The sequence below is a fragment of the Lissotriton helveticus genome, chromosome 9 (assembly GCF_964261635.1).
Source record: "Lissotriton helveticus chromosome 9, aLisHel1.1, whole genome shotgun sequence".
NCBI classification, from domain to species: domain Eukaryota; kingdom Metazoa; phylum Chordata; class Amphibia; order Caudata; family Salamandridae; genus Lissotriton; species Lissotriton helveticus.
The window spans coordinates 485039214-485051941 of record NC_136070.1 but is presented as its reverse complement, the minus strand read 5'-3'; the positions used below and the strand labels follow the sequence as shown (position 1 = coordinate 485051941).

The 12728-nt window shown below is 43.0% G+C and overlaps 1 protein-coding gene across 1 annotated transcript in view; it reads left to right on the top strand.

The window, feature by feature from the left end:
• The window catches only part of SYNE2 (spectrin repeat containing nuclear envelope protein 2), a 1843566-nt gene that overhangs the window by 1574099 nt on the left and 256739 nt on the right, over positions 1 to 12728 (top strand). Inside the window, exon 125 of the mRNA XM_078660317.1 lies at positions 11784 to 11931. Coding sequence (XP_078516443.1) covers positions 11784 to 11931 — 148 coding nt within the window. The remainder of the gene's footprint in view (positions 1 to 11783; positions 11932 to 12728) is intronic.

Sequence of the window (12728 nt, the reverse complement as noted above, 5' to 3'; positions counted from 1 at the left end):
TTTTTCAAAGGAAACTGCCTAAGAAGCTACAGATTTAAGACATTTCTGAAAGTGTACACTTGGGGACACTGAGCTAATGCATGGATATGGTCATAATAAGTGACCAGCACTCCCATGGCCAGACTGCATTGTTCCTCAAACTTGGTACGGTCTGAAATCCCATATATAGTATAAAGCTACAAAGACAACCCATGTCAAATATGACATCTTTAGCACACCCTGACTTCAGATGTGTAGCAGTGATGCCAGAGGTCTTAATGTAATCAAACACAATCCCGCAGTGGGATACAAATTGGGGGTTGGGGCAGCAGGTCCTCAATGCCTTGTGCCCTGGTACTACTGCACCACCTGCACTAAGGTTAGCTACACTTCTGCCTAACTTAGGGCCCAATTAGGATGGCGTCCATCCGCCACCACAGAGGTGGAGGGACCGTCCGCAGGGGCAGCGGCGGTCCCTCCGTGCGAATTAGGATGTCACCGCCACGCTGGCGGTCACATCCTGTATTTTTAACATTGCTGGCAGGTGCTGCTTGAAGCAGCGCCCCGCCGCAATGTTAAAACTGCATGCAGTGCATTTGCATGCACAAAGTGGCAGGCACCGCGCGGTGCCTGCCGCTTTGTGCATGCAAATACAGGGGGGTACCATAGGTACCCCCCCGTGTGCACCCCCACCACCCCTTCACCCTGGGGGCCCGCAACGGGCCCCCAACGAAAAGACCGTATGCCTTTTCGTGGCGGCATTGCCGCCGCGTAAAGGCATATCCCTAAGCAAATCCTAATATGGCTGGCGGTGTCTGATAGACACCGCCACCATATTAGAGCTTTTCCGCCGCGGTCTCGCTGTGGAAAAGCCGCGGACGGTCTAGCCGTCCGCAGATGACCCCCCCACCATCCTAATCTGGCGGGGGGGTCATTTCTCTCACCGCAGCGGTGAATCCGCATCCTCCGGGCCGGCAGTGGCTTCCGCCGGCCCGGAGGATGCGGATTCACCGCAATCGTAATCGGGCCCTTAGTATTATGAGACTTGTAGACCCATAACTACAATGGAAAAATATAGAACTGCGTGCGCCAGAAAAAAGTGTGCTGTTGGTTTAAAAGCCAAACCCACGAATTGCTGAATGTGGCTCACCTGACTTCATGACCAAAATTACACTCCTGCCTGAAGGAGTGTACACATCAGAACTTGGAAATGCTGGGGAACCGGAGCTGGGAGTCCAGACTTGGAATAGAAACAGTTTGACAAGTTCAGGAGTGGTGGGAACCAGGAGTTAAGAGGCCTGGGTAAGAGTGCTGTGATGAAAAAAAGGCACATGACAGTGCAGTGGTAGAGGCACTCCATCTTGAGTCTCTCCAGAAGCAGCAGAAAGGGGCGGTTTAGGGACAGGTTTTGGAGTGACTGTGCATAGGGGTCTTAGTGTATCTGCAGAGAACCAGACAATCCCACATTGGGGAGAGGTGTGAGTAAAGACTTTAAAGTGCTGCATGACACCACTGGAAATGTAGGATCATGGCACTCAAAAACGGCAGTAGGAACTGGCTCTTTTGCGATGATTTCTAAAATGCAACATTGCTCACTGTCTATAAGGGGCTCTGGGATTCAAGAAACCGTGCCCAGCACAGAAGAAGGACAGTTGGAAGTATCTTTGAATTGATGATCGTCAACACAAGATATCCTTAAGGGACTATAGAGGCTTTCTATTAACAGGGATATTACTGTACTGTAACTAACCCTGGGCGAAGTACTACGCTACGCTCGAGTAGTTTGCGAGACTTTTTCCTCGTTCGCGATCAGCAACATCAAGTTTCCGATCGCAAGCGTGGAAAATAAACCTCCCGACGAGATTCTCAACACGGGGATGTCAGGTTTCTCATTGCTAATGGTCACATATGCTCTCAACCGCTCGCGATGAGAAGCTACCAGTCCGCGTTGAGAAAGCTGCTGCTCGAGTAGAAATATACTCGAACGGCAGAAAAAAAATCGCAAGATGTCGTTTGCAATGATTGCACAGTGCGGACAAGCATCCGGCACTGTGCAATCATCGCAAACAGCATTTCCTACCGCACTACGCAGTTCGCGTAGTGCTACATGTAGCTCGCGTAGTGCGAAGAAGTTAGGTTCTATTTTAATTTACAGCGACTTAAATAAAAATAAAGAAGTGCTGAATTAGAGAAGTGCAGGCACGCAATACTTGACAGTATCTACCTGGTGTTTAGACAGACTATCGGAAACAAAAATATAGTGGGACAAAATGTCGTGTCAAGGATATAGAGGGCAAAAATATTGTGAAGATAAGTTTTTATAGCTAAGCAAAGTTTTACTACATGTAACTCCACATATATGGACCTTTACTATATATAAATCATATATAAATCTTTCAGGTATGTTGATGTGGAGTTAAGAATAGTCAATCTATACTTGCCTATTTGCACTTACCTTCTCATTATTTTGGTCCTCTATATTTTTGACATGATATTCTGTCCACACAATATGTTTGTTTCCGATATTCTGTCAGTGATCCTACCTACTCATTTAAAGGACTTTACCAAGCAGTTTATTAGAGAGCTATTTCTCGGTAGTTTCATAGAAAGAATATGAATACCAGGTGTAACTGTTTGAAAATCTAGTCTGCTATCCTTTAAAACCACAGGTTGAAAAGCTCATGCATCACAGGTGCATTTTCTGTTGAAGGGTGCTCTCATCCTTCTGATCATGCCTGGATCTGACATATTGTTCAGTTCAACATGGTTGCTGTGGAGTCCATTCATTTGGACCTTTTGGAAGTCTTATAAAAAAAAACACAGTCTCTTGCAGGGATTTTATAGGGCAGATGTCTAGTCACACTCTATTCAGTATGTCAAGCTACAGCTCTTTGTGAAACAATTTATACATCAAAGCGAGATCAACGGTTTCACACATTTACACGTTCACACAGATAGGGACTTGGATAAGAATAACTAGGGGATATTCCTGAATCTCTATACAATTGTCTCCTCCACTTATCACTTTTGCAGAGCAGTGTGCCACAAAGGATTTCATCCCACAATATATGTTTATGTGGATTTACAGCTGCTTGTATTTGTAGACATGCATGTTTGCCACATCTAGGTCATATTCATGGGTTACATGTTTTCTAGTGTGCAGTGCCATGTTTGTCTTTCTTCACTCTGTTACAACCAAGCTATATGGTGTGTGCTGACACAATACGTGCAACCATGACTCTCTGTGCCTTGTCTTTCAGCACTAATAAATGCTCTAATTAATAGCTAAGTAAGCCTGACTACATGTTGCGTGTTATTTTGTTTGTCCAGACTAAATGGGACAGGCCAGCTAATACAGTAGTTGAATCTTAACGAAAGCCTCAGACCCTTAGTGGCCATACCTAAGAGGCTGAAACATGTTGACCATTATCAGGGGATAAGGATAACAAATCCCCTGACCACCCATATATACTATTTTTAAACCATACCAAGGGCACCCAATGGTAAAGGGATACTGGAGTATCCCTTAGCTATCTTTATAATATAGGACCTTGTTGGATAATCTCCATAAGTGCTCCTTGGAACATGGGTGAGCCCATCCTGGTTCATAGTGACCTGATGATGAAACATTCCACTAACAGAGCGGGGATGGGTATACAAAAAAAACTACAGTTCTTTTTTTTATGGGCTCAGTCTACCTCCTGGATTATGATATGCAGACTAACAGAATGGCTTTATAGAAAAGGTCGAGTGGCAGAGTCTCTCTCTCATCTACCTTAGTTCTTAATAATCTGATGAAGTATAGGCTGGACTAACTTTTGCTTGGTCAAAGGTAGAGAAAAACAAACTGCTGCAGGTCAGGGCCTCCAAGGTCATAACTGAAACATGATGAGAAAATAAACATGGGTGGAGCCAAGAGCACGCATCCAGCCTAGTGCCTCTCACTTTCTCCTTTAGTCCCCTGCCCTATTCCCCCCTCAGCCCACTGCCATTACAGAGCAGGAGCTTATCTAAGTCCTCCATGGGTCACCACAGTCAGGAGTACAAGGCAGACATTTCCAATGCCACTGTTAACTGGTCATGCCCCATACACAGCATAACAGCTCTGGCTTTTTACAATTGGGCCAGCGAGCTTTTAACTGACACACACATGCACAGATAACCTTGTTGCCCAAAATATATGATTTCTAGCAAGCTTATCAGAAAACAGCCAGCCCTGTGGACTGAGCTACTTAGCTATTCGTGTACTTTTCCTCCTTTCCTTCCATAAAAGATAGGGCACCCAGTGCATATCAGCCGCCCCTGTGAAGTAGTTTGTTTTGTGTGGGTGTATGAGCTCTTTGGGAAGATCTTTGCTTTGGGAGGTGTGTTTCGAAGGACAGTTGGCTTTCCAGAGGTCAACATTACAAAGTACAAGCCTAGTGTGTTGCCATATGATGAGCTTGGCGTGTTGGCCAATTGATTAATGCTGCTTAAGCAATCTCTTCCAGTACATAGAAAAATGTTAGGCAGTATCACAGAAATTACTGAAGTTAAGGGTTGATTTAGAGTTTGGTAGAGAGCGTACTCCCTCGCAACAGCGATGGAGTCCCCTCTCTGCCAAACTCATGATCGGCCCACCTGATTTAGAGGCAGGCAGACCAAAATTATGATGATGACAGAGCCTAATCTGGATCAGTTCGCTGACAAACAACAACGACGGCCCAACAGAGTCAGGGCAGTCGGAGGTTAGCCATCAGACCACCAGCCCAATTTAGAGTGGGTGATTGGATGGCTTTTTTTGCTGTCTGTCACTACCATGTAAAACCTGGTGTTGTGGGACAGTACAAAAAGTAATTACTGCTTTGGAATTCGTTTTTGCAAAATGAGAAACGGTGTCAAAGTTTGATGGGCAGTCGCACTGTTTAAGGGAGCCTTACATTAAACTTTTACAACATTGACCAGAGCCACCATGATGGTCGTTCCTGTCAATATTAAGAGTTGTTTGTAGGGCTGGCAGACAACTCTAGATTTGGAAGGCTTAGCAATGCCCTTCGCCACACCAACAGAGTACCCTGCATCCACCACTCTTTAAATCAGCCCTTTAATCTTTCAATCACCATTGGAGGACGTTGTTCAGATTGTATTATCAGGTTTCACAATCACTCCAAACCCTATCTGGTACTGTAAAGAAATGACAGGTGATTGGAAACTCTGAGGCTAAACAGGGTATACGTAAAGTCTCTTGCCGGTGCTACTGGTAGAATGTGCAGGTGATTCTTAAAAGGCTTGCTTTCTGAACATTGGTGAACTAGTAGGTTCATTTACAGTGGTGCTGGAACATCTTTTAGAGTGGGAGTGTAGTCAGTAACGCCACCTCATTGAAGGCACAGGGGATATGCGTCAGGCTGTCTTTGAAATCAACAAATACTGCCAGGTGAAAAAACTGTTGAATAGTCCCTTTATAGTGCATTCCACATCTAAACTCTTTCAGGTTCTATGGGAGTGCTGCAGCATCTCCTGCACCCCTAGTCACAGCACCACTGTTCATTTAACTTAGACTGTTTTCTTCCACTAAAATCTGGGTACCAATGTATGTTTGTTCTTGTAAGTATGTTTGCAATGTACTGATTCAATTGTCAATACTTTTTATTCCCAACTTATATATTTCTAGTTCTATGCTTCAGTTTCCTACACGAACAGTTGCCATTTTTATCCTATGTGGAACATGGAAACCAGACTGGTTGTTCTCTTAGATGTCACAGTTAACCAGCTGGGAATGGAACTTTCTCCATTATTGCGCAGATAACAGGAAGGTCTGCAATTGGCCTTTAATTGTAAGGATGAGCATAGTGAAGATTATTGTTTTTCTATAATGTCTTTACTATAACTTGATTGATTACTTTCCCAGTGTGTGGTTATAGTGATAACTGCATTTCCAGAGGAAGTGCATTTTTGGTTTGCTAATAACTTTGGCGCTATTTGATAAACCCTCTCAAAACTTCATGAAAAAAGGTTTATCCACCTCAGCTTTGTCCTCGAAATGTTCAGGGTTATTCATCAAGGAAGGACTCAGGAAAAGGGGGAGGGTTCCAAAACCCTTTTTTCCTATCCAATTTTGCATTGGAAAATTATACACAGCTACAGCCAAAACGGCTGAATGGAATTTCACCAAAATGGGTGGAAAACTAGATCTTACCCAGAAAGTGTGCTTTTTGTTATTTGGTGTAAACCTATTCAGTAGTTTTTGAGAAATGAAGGCTCGAGCTGTATGTATATTTCATGCCGCTGCTCCATTGCGGATCCTGCTACATCAAAGAAATTGCCTACTTCTTCTCTCACTGTGTTCAGTCAGGTAAAGTAAAGTAAAGTCCACATTTGTAAAGCGCACAATCACCCGTAAGGGTCTCTAGGCGCTGGGGGCCGTCGGGAAGATTAAGCGAGCTATTGCCCAGAGTCACATGGTGCTGGGCTAACCTGCCGCCGGAGCCGGGGATCGAACCGTGGTCCCCAGATTCCAGCGTCAGTCGCCCTGGCCGCGGCGCCACACCTCTTCCCAACCCAAGTCAGGTATCCACACGCACTGTATAACGTGTCAAAGGAAAGTGAATGGTATATGGAATAATGTTTTTTCAATGCAGAGAGCTGTAATTTCTTAGTTACTAATTATTACTACCTGCTTAGAGATGATTCCGTGACCTAACAACATAGCAGTGCTACAGAGTTATGTTGGTACTGTCCCTGAAATGTAAAGCTGTGGTGTGGCACACTCTCTCTACTGTCTATGAAAAGTAGAACAGAAGTACTGAAAAGTGGCTGTCTATGCTGTCTCTCTAAAGCAAGTGTGTCCAATGTAGGTTCATGATAGATCCATTGCAGATTTTCAGAATTTGCACATAAGATAAATGTATGTTTATTCATCAAATATGTAAGGTAGTTATATATTTGGAGGTTATCCTGAACACGTGACCTAGATCCTACCCATGAGTACCCACTTTGAACACCCCTGCAATAAAATCATACTAATAACATTGGTTCTGGCCAAAGATGATGATACCGTGAATGATATAAGATTTTTGCTAAGAAGAGTTTGTTATGCCACATTAAAGGTATGGCATCCCAAATGACAAAAAATTAGAATTGCCCATTACAAAGTAATTTGTTTTCATTTCTAGTGGTAAGCCCCTACATTTGTATTGCTGCAGTGCAGCTCCATACAGTCTGCGTGCAGGCATGCTTGTCCAAGCAAGATAAAGTGGCTTCTTAGAAGTTGCTCATCATTTCTTGAGGGGCTCCACTAGCTACTCCTGTGGGATTGTATTTACATTGCATTCATTGTTCACCTGCATTAATGGCCTTGTGTGCTTTAACATTTGCCATCAACGTCTTTAAAATGCCTAGAGAGGGAGACCTCCCCGACCCAATGTGACATAAATTGTAGACCTCAGGTAACTGTTGCAAAGTTATTTTTCAATGCACAATCACTCACTTTTTTGATGATTAAAAGTTGATCCCAGTACTAGCCACCACCACCAGCATATTGTGGATTGTATTCTGCACTTATATATTGTTCTGTTTTTTAAAGACCACAGCACAATTGTGTACGTTGTGGCGAATATACCTGACATTGCCACCCAGCAAATTGCATCTGTGGCTGCGATCCTTGACTTGTGAATGAGCCATGCTTACTGCAGCTTCATATACCATGTCTTAACTAGGCTTATAAAAGCCTCTCATTTACCACCCTCCCAACTTTATCTCCTAGGAGTCTCTCCCTTTCCCTGTACCTCTTTTATCTGATGGGATGGGTACCCCCTGTTTGCTTTTGTGAGGTCCCCATCTCCCCTCTTTCTCTTCTCATTGTGTATCCATTTCCCTTCATACTCCTAACCTGCTGGAACCCCGTACACTATCCACTACTGCTGATAAAACACCACTTCTCCCAGGCTAATGGACTGAGAATAAACACACTGGAAAGATTGATGTTTACTGTGGTCTCGCTGTGTTTTCTGCCACGCTGTGTTTGTTGAACCTTTCATCTTTTAACAATTTCTGTTGTCATGTGTTTTGTTCTTTCCTTCTGTAGTCTGATCTGCACCATGTTTATTTGGAAACAAGCAAGATTATTCTTGGTTTTTGGTCATTTGAATCGAAAAAATCACAGTAGTCCCCTCCATTCTTACCAATATACGGCACCTATACCATAGTGTAGTCAGTACGTGTATCAGGGGCACAAATGGACCCGAACTTCGGGGGGTGGGGGGGTAACACTTCCTGCAGCCAGGGCTGGCCCTAGCACTGGTCGCACACGGTGACCAGTCTTTGTTGGCACCCTCTCCCGCATTTCCTCCTCCATGAATTTCGTCAGTACCACTCACCAACAATGCACCTCATCTCTCTATAGCACCTTTCTAACAAACATTTCATTGTATTACAGCGCTACTCGTACTTTACTCACACTCAGTTCTGTGATCTGCATGGTACACTTTCTTTGTAGCAGCCACATTAACCCTCTACGCTGTGTGGGTGGCAGGAGTTCCTATGTGAGTGCACACTGAGTGATGAGACAGTGTGAAAGAAGGGTAAGAGGAGTGACTGCAGGGTGAGTGAGGTGCCCTAATGAATTTGAATTTGGGAGCGGATGTAGATGCAGAGTTGGACGAATGCATGCATGGTTAGCGATGGGCTTGTTTTAGTGAGATTGCAGATTGAGTAGTGAGGGGACAGGTGAGTGAAGCGTCATATGAGTAAAGGGTGAGTAGTGTGCTCTTGTGACAGGAGGGTGAGGCACAGGGTGAACAGTGCAAGTGCATTGTAACTGGAGAGTGACCACGGTGAGTGCAGGATGAGCGGATGAATGGCGTGAGTGCTTGGTGATCAGTGTGAGTGCATTGAGATCGCTGTGAGTGCAGGTTGAGCATGAAAGTAAAGGGCGAGAATGAGGAGTGAGTTGTCTGAATGCAGGGTGCATTCCCAGAAACTTGAAGTAACTCAGCGTGTTATTGACGGCGGCGTAGGGTTTCAGATATAAGTTAAACTATTGCTATTATGCAGGGTTTTAAGTGGGATGAAAAAACGGTGGAGTCTCTCAAAGAGGCACGTGGCCGATATAATTAAGGGTGTGGCTTAAACATTTATGCTAAAAATCTGTGCTCAGCATAATGTGCCGCCTGGTATTTCGCTGCTTCTGTTATTGCCTCCACATAAGTAACATTACACCAACAGAAAGCCAGGACTATTGGCTTTGTCAAAGGTTGATAGTTGCATAAGATAAATATACTACATGCCTACATACAACTATGGCTTTGTTGTATATAATATTAGAAATGCTTTCGTTCTTACACAAGAGGTTGTGGCGGTATGGCCAGAGCTGTCAACTTTGGACGTGAGGAAGCAAGTTTGAGTCTCAGCGTCAGCTAAACATCCTGTGTTTCTGCGCAAATCACGTAATCGTATGTGCCTACCAAACAATAGATGAAGATGTCCTGTTGGTGCTCATGTAAAGCACTGAGTTTAGCAATACAGAACTGCAAAAAAATAAATGTTACATCAAAAGAGTGAAATGCTGCAGAGTTAAGATATTTTTTTCCCATTCTGAGTGTGAGGGTGAATATGGCGAGCCCGATAGGGACCCGTATTGGCGCCTGTTTTTAAGAACTGCTGGTTCTGAGCAATGGCAGGACCTGGCCCACTTAAATCCCTGCTATTATGGCATTAATCAGGGATCGAGGGTGGGGTATGTAAATAAATGTGCTGATCCTGCAACAAACTTCCAGTCTTATGATTAGGGTTGCCAGCTCATTAATATTATGTCCCAGACGGTACAAAAGTAAGCAGTCACCTAAAGTCGTATTTTCAGCACTTATCTGTGCATACTTCGAACAGCAAATATAAATACAAAGCACTTTTAATTGTGTTCTAGGGCTGCCTGAATGATCCGTGACTGATAATTGAAAGGAACAAAGACAGCGCAGGTTGCTGCTTTTTTTGTACCATGGACTTGGGGTGTACTCACCACCGCGCACTCTCAGGACGTCTTGAATTCATCAATTGCAGTCTATTAGAACCTCTTTTGCATTGAAGGGTGGGCGTCCTATATTAATGAACAATTTTACTTTAGCTGGATTCTGCCTGCTGGCTATTATATTTTTGCTGTGAATGTGGACACGTAAGGACCTTTTCACCTGAGTTAATCTTGCTCAGGTTCTTCCTGTATTATGGAAATAAATAGTTTACATTACCAAATCTAATGGTGATGGCTAACTCAGACTGACCCACTGCTTGAAATACAACTCAGTTCTTACAGAGCCCTGATTTCGGACCCTGCAAATACTGGATGAATATAGTCCGGTTTGCTATACCCGAACTGTGTTGGATAACCCTGAGCGGGCTATTGCAGCAGATTGAATCCAGTTCAAGTGGTGTGTTGACTTTTTAGAAATTGGATTCGACTTTGTTCTTCTGATCTGGCTTACTACCGCCTTGATTCAACAATTGGAACGTGGCCCATCAATTATACTTCTTACCCTGACGAAGTTCCAATAAGGGGAACGAAACGCATTGGCTGTTGTCCGGTTTTTGTTTTATGAAATGAAGAATAAAGAAATGTAATATGACCATTCTGGGCTAAACTGTGACTTCGTCCCTGGTGCTGCCTCCACTTTTCTTCAAAGTTTTATCTCTGGATTACCAGTGGAACTTAACTGCAGCAGGTCTCGGAGACGCTCTGGCACTTGATTAGTGGACTTTAAAATTGATGTGCTTAACATAGCTGCAGGATCATTTGTTTTTTGTAAAGACAGCGAAGTCACATTACAAATGAATACATACTTTTTTATTTATAACCTTATTTAGTGTCAAGACAAGGTCTTTGCAGGCTCTTTAAACAGCACAGGGCTGGCATTTTTCTTTGGGCAACCCTATTTTATATTCCTTTTCATAAAATGCATTCTTACACTACGGCAGTAAATGTAACATACAAATGTAAGGATTAGGCATAGCTGGGGTTCAGGGGGGTACTGGTATCAGAAACAATATATAAGCCTCGGTAATCAGTTTACAAAGGTATGTAACTATGCAAATAGTCTTTAAAGACTCATGAAAAACTCGGGCGTGCCGGAGATAAGACTCCAGACCCAACCCAGCCGAGCCCACAGCTGTAGCACCCCAGGCTGAGACACACGACGGGAGAGGGGGCTGAAGCCCATATATGTTGTAAAACATTCTATTTGCACGTATGGTTCACTCTATTAGAAACCCTAAACGAATACATAAGAGAATATACCAATGTCTCCAGTAAATTCTCCAACTTTCAACCAAAACCAGCTCAAACTCTTCCCCTAGGATGCACGTAGTGCATTTGCAGACTCCAGTTGACTGGCTAAATATTTATGAACATGAATATACTATTACTTTTATTATTTGTTTCCTCTTCATTCTGATCTGCTATCATTTATAATGTTTTGCATGTTGCAGAGCCATAGGGAGGAGGACTAAGAAAAGTAAAGAATATGAGGTGAAGATTTTGGGTACATGGTAGTCCGCCAAGATTGGTGAAAACATTGTGTCTGATCTCCGAATTTGAATATCATAATCTTGATAAAATAGATATCATTCCGGAGGTCCGTCAAAGTAATGTGACCCCCTTCTTTCCTACACTCATAGGAAGAGAGAATTAATAGGGTATGACCAATTAGTGCTGCAAGACATTTTTGGCTGAACCAAAGCTCTTTAAGTCTGTGTATTACAACCAAGTAGGCATCGGTTGAGCTGCTAGTTCTTGAGATTTGTATTTTCTGACTAGCCTATGCATTTTTATTTTACAGTGAGCGTCAAAGAGCTAACTTGGAAAAAAAGAATTTTGTCCAAAAGTGTGAAAGTTGGATGACGTTTTTGGAGAAGATGGAGACTAGCTTGGCAATGGATATTGCTGACAACTTGGATGCCCTTCAGAAGCAGCAAAAGACATATGAGGTATGGTTAGAAACAAAACCGTTGCATTTGGTGGTCTTTTTAATAGACTGATAGGTCTCACCATACCCCCGGTTTACTTGCTAGGGGGCCTAGATTATCTTCTCACATAGCATTTCTTATCCTGCACCATTGTTAGCCTGTTTATGTATCATGTCCTGCTCTACTATCTGCACCTCTTTCTGCTTGGTAATAGTGTGCTTATTATCCCACTACCCCTAATTTACTTAAATGCATTCATAGTTAAATTCCTAAGCCTCTCTCTGTGACTCTTGTTTTGCTGTCTTTAAACATGTGTGAAGATAAATGTCTTAAGAGATATTCCAGTGGTATCCAAGAAAAAAAGCAGTCCCTGGCCATCTTCACTTTTACCAATGAAACATTTCTTAAGAACTTTCCATCACAAATGGCCAAATATGGTGTCATTTTCTGTGCAAGACAAATACAGTCCTGGTACCTTAGATTGCTGTCCTGCAGCATTTAAATAAATAAATAAATAAATAAATAAATAAAAACTTCAAAACCCTTTGTATGGACCTCTCAAGTGCAGTCAGAAGTAATATCATAGAGGAGCCAATGAAAGAGAATGGCTATTTGTAGATGAAGTGAATATCTGTTATATGGATTACTCCATAGAGTAATGGAAACAAATGAGGTGTTATTCAGAGTAGTTGGAAGTGTTAAAGGAGGTGGCAGTTTAGGTTAATTGTTATGCACATATGGTACAGATTATCTAAGGAGCAGTAAATAAAGGGGACTGATTCTTTCACATTCACAACGTACAAGCAGGAACATAGGGC